This window comes from Perca fluviatilis, chromosome 20 (genome assembly GCF_010015445.1).
Source record: "Perca fluviatilis chromosome 20, GENO_Pfluv_1.0, whole genome shotgun sequence".
Lineage (NCBI taxonomy): Eukaryota > Metazoa > Chordata > Actinopteri > Perciformes > Percidae > Perca > Perca fluviatilis.
Genome location: NC_053131.1, coordinates 33,528,313 through 33,550,231, shown reverse-complemented (window position 1 = coordinate 33,550,231; position 21,919 = coordinate 33,528,313). Strand labels below are relative to the sequence as shown.

Below are 21,919 nucleotides of genomic sequence, written 5' to 3'. Positions count from 1 at the left end.
ACAATGTAAATAGTCATGAAAATAAAAAGGAAACTCATTGAATGAGAAGGTGTGTCCAAACTTTTGGCCTGTACTGTATATGCGATCTCAACCCCAAGTTACACCCTGAGTGAGTGAGTGAATAGTGCTAGTCCACTGTAAAAGAATAAAATGTTACAACTCCAAACTTTCCAAAGTTTTTGTTGTTTTTTCGCAATTTTTTTTATATATTTTTTTTTTTGACGTTTTTGTCGCATATTTCTAGTTTTATTTCCAAAGTGTCTGCCACTTTTTAAGAAAAAACTAACAAACTAGCTGAGCGATGGAGGCAGCAGTAGAGCAGCAGGAGTCTGGTGGTGTTGAAGAGAGCAGAGAGAACAGCTTCAGTTCCCTGACGTAAAGGGCTGTCTGACAGCACGCTGAAGCTCTGAAGATGTGTGTGTGTGTTTGTGTGTGTGTGTGTGTGTGTGTGTGTGTGTGTCTGTGTGTCTGTGTGTCTGTCTGTCTGTGTGTCTGTCTGTCTGTCTGTCTGTCTGTGAGTGTGTCTGTCTGTCTGTCTGTGAGTGTGTGTCTGTCTGTCTGTGAGTGTGTGTCTGTCTGTGAGTGTGTGTGTGTGTCTGTCTGTGAGTGTGTGTGTGTGTCTGTCTGTGAGTGTGTGTGTGTGTGTCTGTCTGTGAGTGTGTGTGTGTCTGTCTGTGAGTGTGTGTGTGTGTCTGTCTGTGAGTGTGTGTGTGTGTGTCTGTCTGTGAGTGTGTGTGTGTCTGTCTGTGAGTGTGTGTGTGTGTCTGTCTGTGAGTGTGTGTGTGTGTCTGTCTGTGAGTGTGTGTGTGTGTCTGTCTGTGAGTGTGTGTGTGTGTCTGTCTGTGAGTGTGTGTGTGTGTCTGTCTGTGAGTGTGTGTGTGTCTGTCTGTGAGTGTGTGTGTCTGAGTCGGTGTGTGTGTCTGTGTGTGTCTGAGTCTGTGTGTGTGTGTGTGTGTGTGTGTGTGTGTGTGTGTGTGTGTGTGTGTCTGAGTCTGTGTGTGTGTGTGTGTGTGTGTGTGTGTGTGTGTGTGTCTGAGTCTGTGAGTGTCTGTGTGTGTGTGTGTGTGTCTGAGTCTGTGTGTGTGTCTGTGTGTGTGTGTGTGTGTGTGTGTGTGTGTGTGTGTGTGTGTGTGTGTGTGTGTGTGTGTGTGTGTAAAAATAACTGCTTTTGTGAAAGGAGTTTGGTGGCTTTCTGGAGTTTCATATTTGTTTGCCATAAACCATAAAGAAGTAGAAACTCTGTTTTCAAATTTCACATTTGTCAACGTAAGTTGAGTGGGTGATCGCAAGCGTTCATACAGACATGCTGATGAACGGGTGATGAACGGGTGAACTTCCTGTGTGCAGGCTACGACTTTGCGGAGGTCCTGCGTTGGTTCGGCGAGCGGGTGGATCGGATCATTCTGCTGTTCGACGCTCACAAACTGGACATCTCAGACGAGTTCTCCGAAGCCATCCGAGCCTTCAAAGGCCAAGATGACAAGATCAGAGTGGTGCTCAACAAGGCCGACCAGGTGAGGATGAGAGGACCATCAACACCTTACCTGAGCTAGTTCCCTGTATAGTTCCCTGTATAGTTCCCTGAATAGTTCCCTGTATAGTCCCCTGTATAGTTCCCTGTATAGTTCCCTGTATAGTCCCCTGTATAGGTCCCTGAATAGTCCCCTGAATAGTCCCCTGAATAGTCCCCTGGATAGTTCCCTGTATAGTTCCCTGTATAGTTCCCTGTATAGTCCCCTGTATAGTCCCCTGTATAGTCCCCTGTATAGTCCCCTGTATAGTCCCCTGAATAGTTCCCTGAATAGTTCCCTGTATAGTCCCCTGGATAGTCCCCTGTATAGTCCCCTGTATAGTCCCCTGTATAGTCCCCTGAATAGTCCCCTGAATAGTCCCCTGTATAGTTCCCTGTATAGTTCCCTGTATAGTCCCCTGTATAGTCCCCTGAATAGTCCCCTGTATAGTTCCCTGTATAGTCCCCTGAATAGTTCCCTGTATAGTTCCCTGTATAGTCCCCTGTATAGTCCCCTGTATAGTCCCCTGTATAGTCCCCCGTATAGTTCCCCGTATAGTTCCCCGAATAGTTCCCTGTATAGTTCCCTGTATAGTTCCCTGTATAGTTCCCTGTATAGTCCCCTGTATAGTTCCCTGTATAGTTCCCTGAATAGTTCCCTGTATAGTTCCTGTATAGTCCCCTGTATAGTCCCCTGATAGCCCCTGTATAGTCCCCTGTATAGTCCCTGTATAGCCATGTATAGTCCCCTGTATGCCCCTGTTAGTCCCTGTATAGTTCCCTGTATAGTTCCCTGTATAGTCCATGTATAGTTATTCCTCTTCCTATGTCTTTCTGCTGTTTAAGCCTGTATAGTCCCTATAGTCCTAATGTCCCTGTACCTGTTTGTAACCATATAGTCCCTTAGCCCTGTAACCCCTGTATATCCCTGTATAGTCCCTTATAGCCTGTATAGTCCCCTGTTAGCCCTGTATAGTCCATGTATAGTCCCCTGTATAGTCCCCTGTATAGTCCCTGTATAGTTCCCTGTATAGTTCCCTGTATAGTTCCCTGTATAGTCCCCTGTATAGTCCCCTGTATAGTCCCCTGAATAGTCCCCTGAATAGCCCTGAATAGTCCCTGTATAGTTCCCTGTATAGTCCCCTGTATATCCCTGAATAGTCCCTGAATAGTCCCCTGAATAGTTCCCTGTATAGTTCCCTGTATAGTCCCCTGAATAGTCCCCTGTATAGTCCCCTGTATAGTTCCCTGTATAGTCCCCTGAATAGTCCCTGTTCCCCTGTATAGTTCCCTGAATAGTCCCCTGAATAGTCCCCTGAATATCCCTCAATAGTCCCCTGTATAGTCCCCTGTATAGTCCCCTGTATAGTTCCCTGAATAGTCCCCTGTATAGTCCCCTGTATAGTCCCCTGTATAGTTCCCTGTATAGTTCCCTGTATAGTTCCCTGAATAGTCCCCTGAATAGTCCCCCTGAATAGTCCCCTGTATAGTCCCCTGTATAGTCCCCTGAATAGTTCCCTGTATAGTCCCCTGTATAGTTCCCTGTATAGTTCCCTGTATAGTTCCCTGAATAGTCCCCTGTATAGTCCCCTGTATAGTCCCCTGAATAGTCCCCTGAATAGTTCCCTGTATAGTTCCCTGTATAGTTCCCTGTATAGTTCCCTGTATAGTCCCCTGTATAGTCCCCTGAATAGTTCCCTGTATAGTTCCCTGTATAGTCCCCTGTATAGTCCCCTGTATAGTCCCCTGTATAGTTCCCTGTATAGTTCCCTGTATAGTTCCATGTATAGTCCCCTGTATAGTTCCCTGTATAGTTCCATGTATAGTCCCCTGTATAGTCCCCTGTATAGTCCCCTGTATAGTTCCCTGTATAGTTCCCTGTATAGTTCCCTGTATAGTCCCCTGTATAGTCCCCTGAATAGTCCCCTGAATAGTCCCCTGTATAGTCCCCTGTATAGTCCCCTGAATAGTCCCCTGAATAGTCCCCTGAATAGTTCCCTGTATAGTTCCCTGTATAGTCCCCTGAATAGTCCCCTGTATAGTCCCCTGTATAGTTCCCTGTATAGTTCCCTGAATAGTCCCCTGAATAGTCCCCTGTATAGTTCCCTGAATAGTCCCCTGAATAGTCCCCTGAATAGTCCCCTCAATAGTCCCCTGTATAGTCCCCTGTATAGTCCCCTGTATAGTTCCCTGAATAGTCCCCTGTATAGTCCCCTGTATAGTCCCCTGTATAGTTCCCTGTATAGTTCCCTGTATAGTTCCCTGAATAGTCCCCTGAATAGTCCCCTGAATAGTCCCCTGTATAGTCCCCTGAATAGTTCCCTGTATAGTCCCCTGTATAGTTCCCTGTATAGTTCCCTGTATAGTTCCCTGTATAGTTCCCTGAATAGTCCCCTGTATAGTCCCCTGTATAGTTCCCTGAATAGTCCCCTGAATAGTTCCCCTGTATAGTTCCCTGTATAGTTCCCTGTATAGTTCCCTGTATAGTCCCCTGTATAGTCCCCTGAATAGTTCCCTGTATAGTTCCCTGTATAGTTCCCTGTATAGTCCCCTGTATAGTTCCCTGTATAGTCCCCTGTATAGTCCCCTGTATAGTTCCCTGAATAGTCCCCTGTATAGTCCCCTGTATAGTTCCCTGTATAGTTCCCTGTATAGTTCCCTGAATAGTCCCCTGTATAGTCCCCTGTATAGTCCCCTGTATAGTCCCCTGTATAGTCCCCTGTATAGTCCCCTGAATAGTTCCCTGAATAGTTCCCTGAATAGTTCCCTGAATAGTCCCCTGTATAGTTCCCTGTATAGTCCCCTGTATAGTTCCCTGAATAGTTCCCTGTATAGTGTGTTCGCCATTGTTGTACTGGTGTTCGAGTTCTCAGCGGTTAATTTCATTCACTATATACTCTTCTATAAAAGGGTCAAATGTTACAATCCCGAAGTTTCAGAAGTTTTAGTCGCATTTTTGGGAAAATGTTTTGACGATTTTTTTCCTTTTTTTTTTCTCAAGTTTCTGCCACTTTTTCCGAAATTGTTGCTGTTTTTTCCGACATTTGTCGCCTTAGACTTGAAACTTGTTTTCGTGAGTGGGCAGATGAGTGAGTGAGCGAGTGAATAGTGATAGTCCACTATAAAAGGATAAAAAGTTTTTGTCACTTTTTGCAATTTTTTGAATTATTTTTTTTTTGACGTCTTTGTCGTATTTTTCTAGTTTTTTTTTTTTTTTTTTAAGTTTATTTTTTTTTAATACGTGATCTCAACCCCAGGTTACACCCTGAGGGATGGAGGGAGGGAGTGATTAAATGTTACAACCCCAAAGTTTTGTTTGCTTTTTCAAAATTTTTGGAATATTTTTGTCGTTTTTTTTGCGTTTGTTTTTCATAAATTTTTTGTCGTTTTTGTAGTTTTTTTTTTTTTTATACGCGATCTCAACCCAAAGTTACACCCTGAGTGAGGGAGGGAGGGAGGGAAGGAGGGAGGGAGTGAATAGTGCTAGTCCACTATAAAAGGATAAAATGTTACAACCCCAAAGTTTCCGAAGTTTTTGTCACTTTTTTTCTATTTATTTCCGAAGTTTCTGCCACTTTTTCCAAAATTTTAAGAGAGTGAGTGAGTGAGCGTTTTCCAACACAGCTCTGAAGAGCTTGAACATTGTAGGTGAGATGTGAAACTACTTCCTGTCGTGCTCAGGTGGACACGCAGCAGCTGATGCGGGTGTACGGCGCCCTCATGTGGTCGCTGGGGAAAGTGATCAACACGCCCGAGGTGGTGAGAGTTTATCTGGGCTCCTTCTGGGCCAAACCCCTGCAGAACTCCGAGAACAGGTCAGACATTCAGACATTCATCCGTTCATCCATTCATCCATTCATCCATTCATCCATTCATTTATCAGTTCTTATTTCAATCATTTAAAATCCTTTTTGGAAGATTGCATGCTTTCTTTTTGATGTTTTATGTTTAAAATAAACTGAAAGCACCACGGTCAATAATCATGTGATGCTCATTGATATGAAAGGATGAATTATTTTAACTGATTCTTCAAATTCAAATTTAAAAGGAACGTTTGTCACCAGATGTCAAAGTTGAGTCAGGATACTGTTTAGAAACCATTTTATTATTCTTTATAGCAGCACATAATGACATCTGTGTGTGTGTGTGTGTGTGTGTGTGTGTGTGTGTGTGTGTGTGTGAATATATTTTGACTTTTTTGTATCCTTTTACAAAGCTTTTTGGACACTTTTTTAAAATATTTTGTTCAAGTTTTTGTCGGTATTTCCAAAAAAAATGTTTTTTAGAGGGTTTTTTTATATAAAAAACAAAAATTTGACGTTTTTGATACATTTTCGGCCACTTTGTTTCCCTTTTCAAGGGATTTATACAAATATTTTTGACATTTTTGTCTCCTTTTTGTTTTTTTTTTGGGCGCTTTTCCCAACATTTTTGATGGTTTTTTTTCCAGTACTTTTTTTTTTTTTCGATATTTTTGTTTTTTGCATTTTTGAGGGATTTTTGGACAAATATTTTGACATTTGATAGTTGTTTTGAAACACGGCTCTGTGTGTGTGTGTGTGTGTGTGTGTGTGTGTGTGTGTGTGTGTGTGTGTGTGTGTGTGTGTGTGTGTGTGTGTGTGTGTGTGTGTGTGTGTGTGTGTGTGTGTGTGTGTGTAAAAATAACAATGGAGTTCGGTGGCTTTCTGGAGTTTCATATTTGTTTGCCATAAACCATAAAGAAGTAGAAATTCTCTATTTCGATGTTTTGTCGTTTAAAAAAAAATCCATGCAGACATCCCTAGATAGTCGGAGATCTCATTAATATATTTGTTTATGCATTCCTTTGAGGATCTCACCTATGTTTCATTTAGTTTTCGTTTTAGTTCATGCATTCATTCATTCATTCATTCATTCATCCCTCAGGCGTCTGTTTGAGGCGGAGTCTCAGGACCTGTTCAAGGACATCCAGAGTCTCCCGAGAAACGCAGCGCTGCGTAAACTCAACGACCTCATCAAGAGAGCGAGGCTGGCCAAGGTGAGACAGGAAGTGACACGTTTTTTTGTTTTTTTTTGGAGTTAACCTCTCGCAGATTCTGGATTAAACTAAAGCCGCCGAGTTTCAGTGTTTGGTTGTGTTTTCAAAGACGGAAACAAAAGTCAGGAAATTTGATCGCTCTCACAGTTTGATCTCTGAGCATTTAGAACAGACAGGGGTTAGCCTAGCTTAGCACGAAGACTGGGAGTGGATGGAAACGGTTAGCCTGGCTCCATCTGTAACGTTAGCCCTACAGGACAAATGTTCAGCATCAGTCAGCGTCCACTAAAAGTTCTGTTGTTGCCGCTGACTCAGATTATTATTCTTAGTGTCTGACAACATTATGGGATGGATCCCTACAGAGATAGACCTTTTAGTTAAAGAGTAAGATCCTTTTAGTTTAACATGAAACAGCCCCGAAATCACCATCACCAAACTCCACCAGACTCCATGTAAATAATCAGGACTTTTAGCGTGTATAGAGCCAGCATATCTCCACCAGACTCCATGTAAATAATCAGGACTTTTAGTGTGTATAGAGCCAGCATATTTCCACCAGACTCCATGTAAATAATCAGGACTTTTAGCGTGTATAGAGCCAGCATATCTCCACCAGACTCCATGTAAATAATCAGGACTTTTAGCGTGTATAGAGCGCATATCTCCACCAGACTCCATGTAAATAATCAGGACTTTCAGCGTGTATAGAGCCAGCATATTTCCACCAGACTCCATGTAAATAATCAGGACTTTTAGCGTGAATAAAGCCAGCATATTTCCACCAGACTCCATGTAAATAATGAGGACTTTTAGCGTGTATAGAGCCAGCATATCTCCACATGTAAATGGGTGAATTAAGGGTTTATTTCAACCAAACCAGAGTGGTGATTGTTGGAACAGTGGAAAGATGAACCAAGACGGCTTTTGGTAGTTTTATTTAGTTTCTGTCCACTTTGAATGAAGTGTGTTTTACGATGATAAAAGTCCTGATTATTTACATGGAGTCTGGTGGAGTTTGGTGATGGTGATTTCGGGGCTGTTTCATGTTAAACTAAAAGGATCTTACTCTTTAACTAAAAGGTCTATCTCTGTAGGGATCCTTTCCATAATGTTTTCAGACACTTAGAATAATAATCTGAGTCTGTCAGCGGCAAAAACAGAACTTTTAGTGGACTTTAACTGAAGTTTAATGTGCATGTAAACGTACGCCTTGTCCCTGATTAGGCTTTGAGAAATGACTCGCATGGTAAAACACTATAAAGTATACATACAAACTAACAATTGAAGCACAGAAGCAGGCAGTAAAGCAAACATGGAGTACATGCATAAAGTCCACGGATACAGCAGGCTGAGGCAGAAACTTAGATGGTTCAAAGCTGACAAGTTTGTGATTTTTCTGGGTCGAAATTTCAACATTTTGTTGTTCTTTTTCTACACTCTTCTTGACGTTTTTGTTGATTTTATTCCAATTTCTTTCGTCACTTTTTGGGTTATTTTTTTAATTATGTTTTTGTTGCTTTTCCAATGTTTTTCCCCCCCAATTTTTTTGTCACCTTGACACTTTTTTAAGATTGTTTTTGGGCATTTCTGCCTTTAATGGACAGGACAGCTAGGTGAGGAAGGAGAGAGAGAGAGAGGTAGACAGAGAGGGGGGGAGAGAGAGGGGGAGAGAGAGAGAGGGAGAGAGAGAGAGAGACAGAAACAGAGAGGAGAGAGGGAGAGAGAGAGAGGGAGAGAGAGAGAGAGAGAGAAACAGAGAGGGGAGAGAGGGAGAGAGAGAGAGAGAGGGAGAGAGAGAGAGAGAGATGCAGAAAATCATCACAGGTCGGAGTCGAACCCAGACCTCTGCATCGAGGCATTAACCTCCTATGTATACGTGCGCCTGCTCTACCCGCTGAACCAACCCGGCCACACGTAAACGGGTCAAATGTCCATCTTCGTCCGCTTATCCGGTGTCGGGTCGCGGGGGGAGCAGCTCCAGCAGGGGACCCCAAACTTCCCTTTCCCGAGCCACATTAACCAGCTCCGACTGGGGGATCCCGAGGCGTTCCCAGGCCAGGTTGGAGATATAATCCCTCCACCTAGTCCTGGGTCTTCCCCGAGGCCTCCTCCCAGCTGGACGTGCCTGGAACACCTCCCCTAGGGAGGCGCCTGCGGGGGCATCCTCACCAGATGCCCAAACCACTTCAACTGGCTCTTTCGACGGGCCGAGCAGCGGCTCTACTCCGAGCTCCTCACGGATGACTGAGCTTCTCACCCTATCTCTAAGGGAGACGCCAGCCACCCTCCTGAGGAAACCCATTTCGCCGCTTGCACCCTGGATCTCGTTCTTTCGGTCATGACCCAGCCTTCATGACCATAGGTGAGGGTAGGAACGAAAACTGATCAACGAGAGCTTTGCCTTCTGGCTCAGCTCTCTTTTCGTTCACAACGGTGCGATAGATGGAATGTAATACCGCACCCGCTGCACCGATTCTCCGACCAATCTCCCGCTCCATTGTCCCCTCACTCGCGAACAAAACCCCAAGGTACTTGAACTCCTTCACTTGGGGTAAGGACTCATTCCCTACCTGGAGAAGGCATTCCATCGGTTTCCTGCTGAGAACCATGGCCTCCGATTGAGAGGTGCTGATCCTCATCCCAACCGCTTCACTCTCGGCTGCGAACCGATCCAGTGAGTGCTGAAGGTCGCAGGCCGATGATGCCATCAGGACCACATCATCTGCAAAGAGCAGCGATGAGATCCCCAGCCCACCGAACTGCAACCCCTCCCCACCCCGACTACGCCTCGATATCCTGTCCATAAATATTACAAACAGGATTGGTGACAGAGCGCAGCCCTGGCGGAGGCCAACCCTCACCTGAAACGAGTCCGACTTACTGCCGAGAACCCGGACACAGCTCTCACTTTGGTCGTACAGAGATTGGATGGCCCTGAGAAGAGACCCCTCACCCCATACTCCCACAGCACCTCCCACAGTATCTCCCGGGGGACCCGGTCATACGCCTTCTCCAAATCCACAAAACACATGTAGACCGGTTGGGCATACTCCCAGGCCCCCTCCAGGATCCTTGCGAGAGTGAAGAGCTGGTCCGTTGTTCCACGACCAGGACGGAATCCGACAGAATCCGGTTTAATTCAATTCAATTTTGTTTATAGTATCAAATCATAACAAGAATTATCTCGAGACGCTTTACAGATAGAGTAGGTCTAGACCACACTCTATAATTTACAAAGCCCCAACAATTCCAGTAATTCCCCCCAAGAGCAAGCATTAGCAGTGGCTGTTGCAACAGTGGCGAGGAGAAACTCCCTTTTAGGAAGAAACCTCAGCAGACCCAGACTCCTGGTAGGCGGTGTCTGACGGGGCCAGTTGGGGGTATGATGAACAGTGGTGTAATAGTCACAATAAAGATAATGTCCCCCTCCCTCATTACCACCCCTGAGGTGCCCTTGAGCAAGGCCCTTAACCTCCAACCGCTCCAGTGGAGCTGCTCAGAGGCCAGCAGATCATGAATCAGATGCGAATGTGACAGGTCAACAACAGTCCCATAAATACATAAACAGGCAGACGGATGTGACCTAAGAATAAGAAATAAAGACATTTACTGGAATAACCACTAAGGATAAACAAAAGAGGAGCGTAAATCATACTGGGCTGTATCTAAACACAGGGAAGGAAGCTCTTATTAATAAATCCCAAGTCGCTGTCTGAGATGTTGTTGTGTGAACGCAGACGGCGCTCCATCAGTCTGTCCGTGGCGTTAGAAGTTCAGAGGGCGGAGCTGCAAGTTTCTCTTGTTTCACTTCCTTCAGGAAAGCCTTCTTTCTCTTCATGTTTTCACTGCCTTGCCTCCCCTCCTCCTCCTTGATTTCCTTTCATTTGTTTATTTTTTTTTTTGTAATTCACATTTTTATTGCCTTTTTTTTCAGAAACAAGAACAATAGCGATCTCTCTCTCTCTAAGCAAGAACGAGAAAGATAACAAATGAGCGAAAAATAAATAAATAAAATAAAAAATAAAATAATAATAACAAGAACATATGAAATATACATTCACAGGGTAAATATTGGTCTAATTCGTCTCCATACACATATCATCACACCAGTAGCCCAAATGATATCATATTCTATCAATCTCATACAATACCAGTCATCTCTCAGACATCTTAGCAGTGACTTGTACATATATTGAAATCATTCAGTCAAGTTTACCGGGTTAAGATGAGCTCTTTTATGGTGAATGAAAGGCTCGATCCCACCAAGTAGCTCATCCAATCAAATCAAAGCATTGACGACAATGCTGCTGCCAGTTCTGCCTTTTTTCTTCTTCTTCTAGTCCGTAGAAAGAGCAACGTTGGTAGCCTTTCCTCATTAGCGCCACCTCTGTTCAGGAGAAGACTGAGCACCACGCGCAGGTATAAACAGTCACGGCGATCTCATGACGTCACATTTGGAAGCGCCAGCTGGGCTGAGTCTAGTATATAAGAGCCTTAACATGTCATTTAGCTGACGCTTTTATCCAAAGCGACTCACAATTGCTATATATTGTCTATTGGCTAGGGCTTAAGCGTCTTGCTCAGGGACACATTGGTTGATGTATCGCAGTGGGAATCGAACTCTGATCTCCCGCACCAAAGGCATGTGTCATATCCACTGCGCTATCACCACCGCCAGTTATATTGTCTTTGTTATCGCAGGGCCGGCCCTAGACTTTTGGGGGGCCCTAAGCAGGATCTGGTTTGGGGGACTCTCCACATTGTAACATGCTGCCACTGCACTTGGCACTAAACCAACTTGTGTATTGTAAATATTAGTTTAAGCACTCATAATGTACATTTAAAGGCTAATGTGAGACCTGTTAGCAGCAACACTATCTTTAAATAGACCGGCTCTGTTATGAGCTCTATTGTGGGACATTTTAAGTGCTCTTGGGGCCCCTCTGGTAGCCTCGGGGCCCCAAGCAGCTGCTTAGTTTGCTCATGGGTCGGGCCGGCTCTGCGTTATCATGATATTCAACAACGTATATTTTCCTCATATCGTGCAGCCTTAACAATAACACAGACTAACAAACTAACTGACCAATGGAGGCAGCAGTAGAGCAGCAACTCCTGTGTTCTGCGAGATAAATGATATTTTTCAAAGGAGTCTGCTGGTCTTTGGAGAAAGAGAGGAGATAACGTCTTCACTCTGCCCGTCAGCTCATCCATCACAAGGTGTTTTTGTTTCCCTCCCTCGATTACATACTGAGTAATGACACTGGTGTATTTAGAAAGTCAGTGACCTCCCTCCCTCCTTTCCTTCCTCCTTTCCTTCCTTCCTTCCACCTCCCATAATGCAGTTGGTTGTTATGAAGGATTGAAGGGTCTCTGTGTAGTTCACCCTCTGATCCGGCGCCGCTGAGTCTCCTGTTGTTCGGTTTCACACATAAACTGTGTTTGAAACTGTTCCCTCATTCACTCACTCTCTATATCCTGTATATTGTTTATTAAATAGTGAACTATATAGATTAGATTACATTCAACTTTATTGTCATTGCACAAGTAAGGACAACCAGTACAATGAAATGCAGTTTGACATCTAACCAGTAGTGCAATCATTGAAAGTGCTTTTTCTTTATAGCAGTGCTTAAAAAAGACATAAAACACAGAATGCAGTATGATCATGTTTAGTCCATTATTAAAGTGCATAGAGTTCTGAGAAAAGACAGTCCATAGTCTATATAGTAGTAGAGACAGACTGCAGTATGATCATATATATAGTGCATTGTAGGGCTTTGACTTTTGCCCAAAAATCATATTCGAAGTTCGTTTGTATATTGATATTAATATTCGAATGGCCCACCCATGAGAGAGAGAGAGAGAGAGACATCATGGCTTTCAAACGAGAAAAGTGGCAGAGTTGGTCAAGGCCACACCCCCCCTTCAGATCCAGTATTAGGGGACCACTAAGGTCTATATAAAAGAGACTTCAGATACAGTATTAGGGGACCACTAAGGTCTATATAAAAGAGACTTCAGATACAGTATTAGGGGACCACTAAGGCCTATATAAAAGAGACTTCAGATACAGTATTAGGGGACCACTAAGGCCTATATAAAAGAGACTTCAGATACAGTATTAGGGGACCACTAAGGTCTATATAAAAGAGACTTCAGATACAGTATTAGGGGACCACTAAGGTCTATATAAAAGAGACTTCAGATACAGTATTAGGGGACCACTAAGGTCTATATAAAAGCATCCAAAGAGCACCATGTCCTGACATGTTTTAAGAACTGGGACTGTTCCTTTAACCGCCGGCTGATGTGGGTCCGTGCAGGTGCAGGCGTACATCATCAGCTACCTGAAGAAGGAGATGCCGTCTCTGTTCGGGCGGGAGAAGAAGAAGGAGGAGCTGATCATGAGGCTGCCGGAGATCTACACCATCCTGCAGAGAGAGCACCACATCAGCCCCGGAGACTTCCCCAGCGTCACCAAGATGCAGGTACCACAGACAATACATTTCATGAAAAGTGACTTGACCAGCTGACTCAGATTCACTTTTTTTTTGACATTTCTGACACTTTTGTAGTTTTTTAGAAGTTTTTGGGGCTTTTTTTTTGTGTTTTCTGTCGCGTTTTTTTGGAGGAAACAAGTTGTTCAACAAGAAAACTGTAGCTACTTGGTGCAGAGCGATTTGAGATTGAACGTGCCCCAGGGCTGCAGAATGAGAGGCACCCTCATGTTCACATGACGCAGAAATCACACCGACAGTTGATACCTTCGTTGTTCAGGGCCGTTGTCAGTACCCGATCTGTTCCACGCTAGCCTCCACCGGGAAGCTAACGTTAGTTTAGCTAACGGCTAATTCGGCTTACCGCTAGCTGATTGTACCGGTCTGCCGTTAGCCTCCACAGGCAAGCTAACGTTAGTTTAGCTAACAGCTAGCTGAGACAGCATGTAATAACTTCAAAAGACCTTCAAAATAAAACTTGAAAATAACCGTTAACATATATAACAGCTGTTACGTCAGCTCTACTTTACTTGTGCTCATTTAAAATATAATCACTCAACACTTGTCTTTATTGTTATTACTGTAAAGTCTTCATGTAGCTGTAGCTGCTTCTCCTATTAAGTTTGACTTAACGTTATTTTAATTTTAGCCTGAATCTAGCTGTCAGCTAGCGGTTAGCCGAATTAGCTGTTAGCTAAACTAATGTTAGCTTACCAGTGGAGGCTAGCGTGGAACAGATCGGGCAGGTCGTAAAACAGTATTATCATCTTGCGCATGCGCAGAACGGATCGTGCAAACGGCACGGATCGGGTACGCACAGCCGTCCAGTCGCAAAGGCAGTATAGGCGCCGTTCGGAGGAAAGATGTCGTTTAACACGGAAACCGTAGCAAAGTGGTGCACGCCGTTTAGAGATTGACGAGGAAAGGCATTGTATCGCTTCTAACTTTCTCTCTGTGTGATCATTTAACATATGAATACAGCCAAACTCCCAGCAGGGCTGTTGTCTTTAAATGTTTAAGTGTGTTCGGAGATTTTATCAGATGATGATGATGTCGTGGTTATAAAATCATGATTTCAGCAGCGCAAAAATAGATAAATAAATACTTTGAATATTCTTCAAAGTAGCCACCCTTTGCTTTTTTTGATAACTCTGCAAACCCTTGGTGTTCTCTCAATGAGCTTCATGAGGTAGTCACCTGAAATGGTTTTACCTTCACAGGTGTGCTTTGTCAGGGTTAATTAGTGGAAGTTTTTCCCTTATTAATAAAAAAAAAGCAAAGGGTGGCTACTTTGAGGAATCTAAAATATAAGACATGTTTTCAGTTATTTCACACTTTTTTGTTAAGTACATAATTCCATATGTGTTCATTCATAGTTTTGATGCCTTCAGTGAGAATCTACAATGTAAATAGTCATGAAAATAAAAAGGAAACGCATTGAATGAGAAGGTGTGTCCTAACTTTTGGCCTGTACTGTAACTGAGTACTTGTTCCACGTTATTGGTGCAGCTTTACGTCACGTTGAACAAACAGTCTGAGGACAAACTGATCTTCAGAGAGACGAAGGGAACTGAAAACACACTTTGCAGCTGTGCTGTCAGCCCTGTAGAGATGCTGCACTGCAGGTGTGTGTGTGTGTGTGTGTGTGTGTGTGTGTGTGTGTGTGTGTGTGTGTGTGTGTGTGTGTGTGTGTGTGTGTGTGTGTGTGTGTGTGTGTGTGTGTGTGTGTGTGTGTGTGTGTGTGTGTGTGTGTGTGTGTGTGTGTGTGTGTGTGTGTGTGTGTGTGTGTGTGTGTGTGCTCCCCAGCTACACTTGTATTTATTAGATTATTGGCGAGAGAGGATGTTTCAGATTTTTCAGTTCCCTTGGTGAGATTTGTACTCTCTCAAGCACACACACACACACACACACACACACACACACTTGTTGTTGTTGAGAGGTCAGAGGTCAGCTGAAGACGCTGTGTCCAGCTGCAGACTGAAAGCTGTGCTCATTGTCTCATTTGGTGTCAGATTAAGGTTACATTAAATGTCTCAGCCAATCAGCTTAGTTCACCTGCTGTAATCTGACAGCCGACTCCACTAAACTTCTTTCATTGCTACATTTTATGAAATGTCTTAAAGTGCTCATATTATGCTTTTTGGCTTTTCCCCTTTCCTTTATTGTGTTATATATCTTTGTTGTGCACGTTATAGGTTTACAAAGTGAAAAAGCCCAAAGTCCCCCAAAGGGACTTACCATCTCCAACAGAAAACACAGTTCACCAACTGCTCCAAACAGCTCTATTGTAGTCCAGCCTTTACTTCAGAGACAAGACACGTTATAATGCTCGCCTAGCTGCTAGCATGGCACACCCTCATACCCTGCTTCTGACTGGCTAGTAGTCCTTACCTAGGTACTGTCAGGGCACGCCCTCATACTCTGCTTCTGACTGGCCAGTAGTCCTTACCTAGCTGCTGTCAGGGCACGCCCTCATACCCTGCTTCTGACTGGCTAGTAGTCCTTACCTAGGTACTGCCAGGGCACGCCCTCATACTCTGCTTCTGACTGGCTAGTAGTCCTTACCTAGGTACTGTCAGGGCCCTCATAGGTTGCTTCTGACTGGCTAGTAGTCCTTACCTAGGTACTGTCAGGGCACGCCCTCATACTCTGCTTCTGACTGGCTAGTAGTCCTTACCTAGCTACTGTCAGGGCATGCCCTCATACTCTGCTTCTGACTGGCTAGTAGTCCTTACCTAGCTACTGTCAGGGCACGCCCTCATACTCTGCTTCTGACTGGCTAGTAGTCCTTACCTAGGTACTGTCAGGGCACGCCCTCATACTCTGCTTCTGACTGGCTAGTAGTCCTTACCTAGGTACTGTCAGGGCACGCCCTCATACTCTGCTTCTGACTGGCTAGTAGTCCTTACCTAGGTACTGTCAGAGCACGCCCTCATACTCTGCTTCTGACTGGCTAGTAGTCCTTACCTAGCTACTGAGCAAGATGGAACAGAAGTTGAGATGTCTCACTCTGTAGCTAAAACAGAGAGCTCAACACACAGGGTGAAAAAAGGACCTCCAGCAATGTGCAGTACTATGTAAACCTATTCTGGTACAACCTCTAAATACAATTATGAACCTGGAAATGAGCATGATATGAGCACTTTAAGTCCATGTGTTTGTTGTGTATTTTGTTCGTCTTTGTCGCCATCTGTCAGCGGCCGACAGGAACTACAACAAACATCTTCATACACATCACATCACTTTTTCCTGAAAGAGACTAAAGATGCTTTTCAATTTAAGGAAAGAAATTAACTAATGTGCAGCCAAGTCTTTAAGTCTATCTATCTATCTATCTATCTATCTATCTATCTATCTATCTATCTATCTATCTATCTATCTATCTATCTATCTATCTATCTATCTATCTGTCTATCTATCTGTCTATCTATCTATCTGTCTATCTATCTCTCTGTGTCCACTATTATTAAAAAAATGTTACACAAGAAAGTTTATGTTTTATGATTTTAAAGGTGTGTGTGTGTCTCTGTGTGTGTGTGTGTGTGTGTGTGTCTCTGTGTGTGTGTGTGTGTGTGTGTGTGTGTGTGTGTGTGTGTGTTGTTCTGTATGCGTGTGTGTGTGTGTGTGTGCTCTGTGTGTGTGTGTGTGTCTCTGTGTGTGTGTCTCTGTGTGTGTGTGTGTGTGTGTGTGTGTGTGTGTGTGTGTGTGTGTGTGTGTGTCCGTGTGTGTGTGTGTGTCTCTGTGTGTGTGTGTCTGTGTTGTGTCTCTGTGTGTGTCTCTGTTTGTGTGTGTGTCTGTGTGTGTGTCTGTGTGTGTGTGTGTGTGTGTCTCTCTGTGTGTGTGTGTGTGTGTGTGTCTCTGTGTGTGTCTCTCCCTCCCTCCTGCAGGACATGTTGCAGCACTACGACTTCAGCAAGTTCCCGTCTCTGAAGGTGAAGCTGGTCGAGTCGGTGGACAAGATGTTGGCCACGAAGATCGCCGGTCTGATGTCGATGATCCGCGACGAAGAGTCCAAGCTGCCGCCGCCGATGGTGTCCGGCGGCGCCTTCGAGGGCTCCCAGGACGGGCCCTTCGGCCACGGCTACGGCGAGGGCATCAGCGCCGGCGCCGACGCCGAGGATTGGATAATCGGCCGCGAGAAGCACCGCTACGACGAGATCTTCTACATGCTGATGCCCATCAACGGCAAGATCACCGGGGTCAACGCCAAGAAGGAGATGATGAACTCGCGGCTGCCCAACACCGTGCTCGGCAAGATCTGGAAGCTGGCCGACTGCGACAAGGACGGCATGCTGGACGACGAGGAGTTCGCCCTGGCGCAGCATCTCATCAAGATCAAACTGGAGGGATACGAGCTGCCGGCCGAGCTGCCCGAGCACCTGGTGCCCCCGTCCCACCGCAAAAACCCCACCGCCGACGCCATGTACAACCACAGCGAGGACTAGGGGGGGGCGGCAGCCGCCAAAGTTGGCGCCGTTTACCGGCCAAATGCTGGTGAAATGTGCAGGTGGCTGGTAGGGTTGGTAGGGGTGTAAATCACAAGTTTTATCACGATACCATCAGTCGATTCTATGGACAACGATACCATATTTGAGGATATATTTAAAGCCCATTTAAATCAGACACACACACACACACACATGCAGACACACACACACACACACATGCAGACACACACACACACACACACACACATGCAGACACACACACACACACATGCAGACACACACACACACACACACACACATGCAGACACACACACACACACACACACGCAGACATGCACAACAGACACACATTCACATGCAGACACACACACACACACATGCAGACACACACACACACACACACACACATGCAGACACACACACGCAGACACACACGCAGACATGCACACACACACACACAGACACACACACATGCAGACACCCATAGACCCACACGCAGACACACACACACACACACACACACACACACACGCAGACACACACACACATGCAGACACACGCAGACACACACATGCAGACACCCACAGACACACACGCAGACACACACGCAGACATGCACACACACACACGCAGACACATATTCACATGCAGACACACACAAACAGACACACACACGCATACATGCACACACACACACGCAGACACACACACGCAGACATGCATACATACGCAGACATACACACACACACGCAGACACACATGCACACACACACACGCAGACACACACACACAAAGACACTTCACACAGACACATAAACACACATACGCAAACACACATACACACACAAAGACACACATGCAGACACACACACACGCAGACACACAAAGACACTTCACACAGACACATAAACACACATACGCAAACACACATACACACACACACACACACACACAGACACACATGCAGACACACACGCACACACACACAAACAAACTATTCTTTTTAATAATTACAGTAAATATATGAAGTGGGATTCTAAAATAAAGCAGCATCTTCCAGACGTGGTTTCACGTTGCGTATCATATGGATAATGTTGGATCGTGGATCATTGAATCGATGCATCGATCCAGAAGGACATTTTCGTCACGCCCCCTGGCGAGGACTGCAGCGCCAGCGGCGGCGCCGAGCGGAGCGCCAAAGACACTGGCGGAGAGGACACGTCCAAATGTACAAAATCACACAACGTTCTTTTCTTTCTTACTTCTCTTTTCTGTCTTTCTTTCTGCCGCTGATGTTCGGACTAACGGGAGAACCAATCAGCAAACTGAAGCAAACGTCAAAGTTTAGGATGACCTTCAATCGTCAACTCAACCGCTGATCGCGCCTTCAACTCACCGGTCCACTCTGATCCACACGGTTCGATTCTGATTTTGATTTGATCCGTTATCGATTCACTGTCATGTTTACCATTTTATTTTGGGTATTGGGACATTGTGAAACGGTCCCAGTTTGGTTTAGGGATGCACCGAATCCAGATTTTTTGGGGTTCAGCCGAATACCAAATCCACTGGTTAAGATTCTGCCGAATCCGAATCCGAATCCCTCCCAGGGCTAACACAGCTGGTAACGGTCGTCTGGTTAACACCAGTTTTTTTAGCAGTGACTGTCCTTCCTTTGTCGTACCGTTAAAAAAAAAAGGAGCAAAAACGGCGACAAAAGTTGAAAAAAGCGATAAAAACGTTGAAAGATGATGTTGAAAAAAATGACAAAAACGCCGAAATAAGCAAAGAAAAAAAACTTCAAAAGCTTTGACAAAAAATGCTGGAAAATGGAGCAAAAACTGCAAAAAAGATGAATTTGAAAAAAGCGAACGTTGGAAATGTGACTGGATGTTGAATAAAGAGCGAGATGATAAAAAAAAAAGGAGAAAAACAAACAGGATGTAGTTTGCTGTGTTAGCTTTAGTGCGTACATTTTTGATATTAATAAATGTCCATTGTTAAATGAGTTGCTACTAAAGCTAATTCTAGGGATGCACCGAATCCAGATTTTTCGGGTTGGGCTGAATCCTGAATCCCCTGGTAGAGATTGTGCTGACTCCTCCCATCCTCAGTCCATGAACCCAGTAAACACATGAATGAAGTAAACAGCGACTGTCCTTCCTTTGCCGTACCTGAAGTTGCTGCATTATGGCTGCTGTCTGGAGATTCCTTCGTGCACAACTCGTATTCTTTCGGATGTTTCGTACCAGATGTTGTAACAGCGGCCATGTTGTGTATTGTTTAGGGTCCTCACCACCACCAGACCAATCAGCATTGAACAGATTGAACATGTAGCTGGACTTGAATGGTCTTCTTTTGACTGAAAGTACTGCCAAACAACAACTTTTTCTGCTCACCAGTTCCATGTCCACTTCCTCCCAGCCTACTGCTTTGAACCAGTTCCATGTCCACTTCCTCCCAGCCTACTGCTTTGAACCAGTTCCATGTCCACTTCCTCACAGCCTACTGCTTTGAACCAGTTCCATGTCCACTTCCTCCCAGCCTGCTGCATTGAACCAGTTCCATGTCCACTTCCTCACAGCCTACTGCATTGAACCAGTTCCATGTCCACTTCCTCCCAGCCTGCTGCATTGAACCAGTTCCATGTCCACTTCCTCACAGCCTGCTGCATTGAACCAGTTCCATGTCCACTTCCTCACAGCCTGCTGCATTGAACCAGTTCCATGTCCACTTTCTCACAGCCTACTGCATTGAACCAGATCCATGTCCACTTCCTCACAGCCTGCTGCATTGAACCAGTTCCATGTCCACTTTCTCACAGCCTACTGCATTGAACCAGTTCCATGTCCACTTTCTCACAGCCTACTGCATTGAACCAGTTCCATGTCCACTTTCTCACAGCCTACTGCATTGAACCAGTTCCATGTCCACTTTCTCACAGCCTACTGCATTGAACCAGTTCCATGTCCACTTTCTCACAGCCTACTGCATTGAACCAGTTCCATGTCCACTTCCTCACAGCCTGCTGCATTGAACGCTCCACCTACATAAACACCTTCCCGTCATCAACGGCGCCATCATTACAGCGACCAGCGTAGCGCGCCGAGTGCAAGCGCTGGGAGAAAATTCTACGGTTCAAGAGAAACCGAACCCTTGTCAAAAAGCCCAAATATTCAGCCGAATCAGAAGCCCAATCCTGGATTCAGTGCATCCCTAATTTGGTTAGGTTTAGACACCAAAACCGATAGATAGCTGAAGATCTCCTAATGACCTGATGACCTAAAGACTGAATGCCAAAATGTCTCCTAACTTTTCTTTATCCCGACATGGATTCCTCTGATCGTCTAGTTTCCGATGACACCAACATCTTCGCTCTACCTTTTGAAAACGGAGCCTCTTAAACGTTGTTTTTGGGGATTTTATGAATCGATATCGGATCATTCAAATGAATCGAAATGAAACTGGAAAACATCTATATTTTAAACCCAGCCCTGCCTTTTGAATAAACCGGCCAGCAGACCAACAACAAACTGTGGAAGTCCAAATAATATAATATGCTTTTATTTTGGTAAGATTCTATATATTGTACAGCTGCTTTTCAGAATAAAAGTTATAACGCACCCTCAAACTTAACTCATCCTGCTTTAATTGAGACGTTTTATTTTAAAAGGGGACATTGTTTTATTTAACTTCCTGTCTTACTTATTTTAGGAGAATCAGCGAGATCAGACCTGTAATTACTGTCTTCATCTTCACTAATATATTCAGCTAATCTTTGAATAATTTACCTTCCAAAGATAACATCTAAACATAAAGAATACTTTAGCATTTCAACAGTCTTTCATATTTTATTAGATTTCATTTACATTTTCAATTTGAAAACTGCAAAGAAAAGACACACACAGACACACACTCACAAACACACACGCAGACACACACACACACACACACAACACTCACAGAAAGACAAACGGACACACAAACCCACACACAGAGACAAACACACACACACTCACAAACACACACGCAGACACACACACACTCACAAACACACATGTAGACACACACACGCAGACACACACGCAGACACACACTCACAGAAAGACATACAGACACAAACACACACACAGACACATACACAAACACACAGAGACACACACACGCAGACACACACAAAAACACAGACACACACACACAGACACAAACACATGCAGACACACACAAACACACACACAGACAAAGATACACACACACACACACACAGACAAAAACATGCAGACACACAAACACATACACACAGACAAAGATACACACAGACACACACAGACACAAACACATGCAGACAAACACACACACACACAGACACAAACATGCAGACACACATGCAGACACACACACAAACACACACACACAGACAAAGATACACACAGAGACACACACAGAG

At 44.6% G+C, this 21,919-nt stretch overlaps 1 protein-coding gene across 1 annotated transcript in view; it reads left to right on the top strand.

Moving 5' to 3' along the window:
* The window catches only part of ehd4 (EH-domain containing 4), a gene marked incomplete in the record, with an annotated part of 48,975 nt that extends 31,230 nt beyond the window's left edge, over positions 1 to 17,745 (top strand). Inside the window, 5 exon segments of the mRNA XM_039785994.1 lie at positions 1,348 to 1,514; positions 5,192 to 5,325; positions 6,416 to 6,527; positions 12,851 to 13,015; positions 16,912 to 17,745. Coding sequence (XP_039641928.1) covers positions 1,348 to 1,514; positions 5,192 to 5,325; positions 6,416 to 6,527; positions 12,851 to 13,015; positions 16,912 to 17,469 — 1,136 coding nt within the window.
* Positions 17,746 to 21,919: the final 4,174 nt, after the last annotated feature.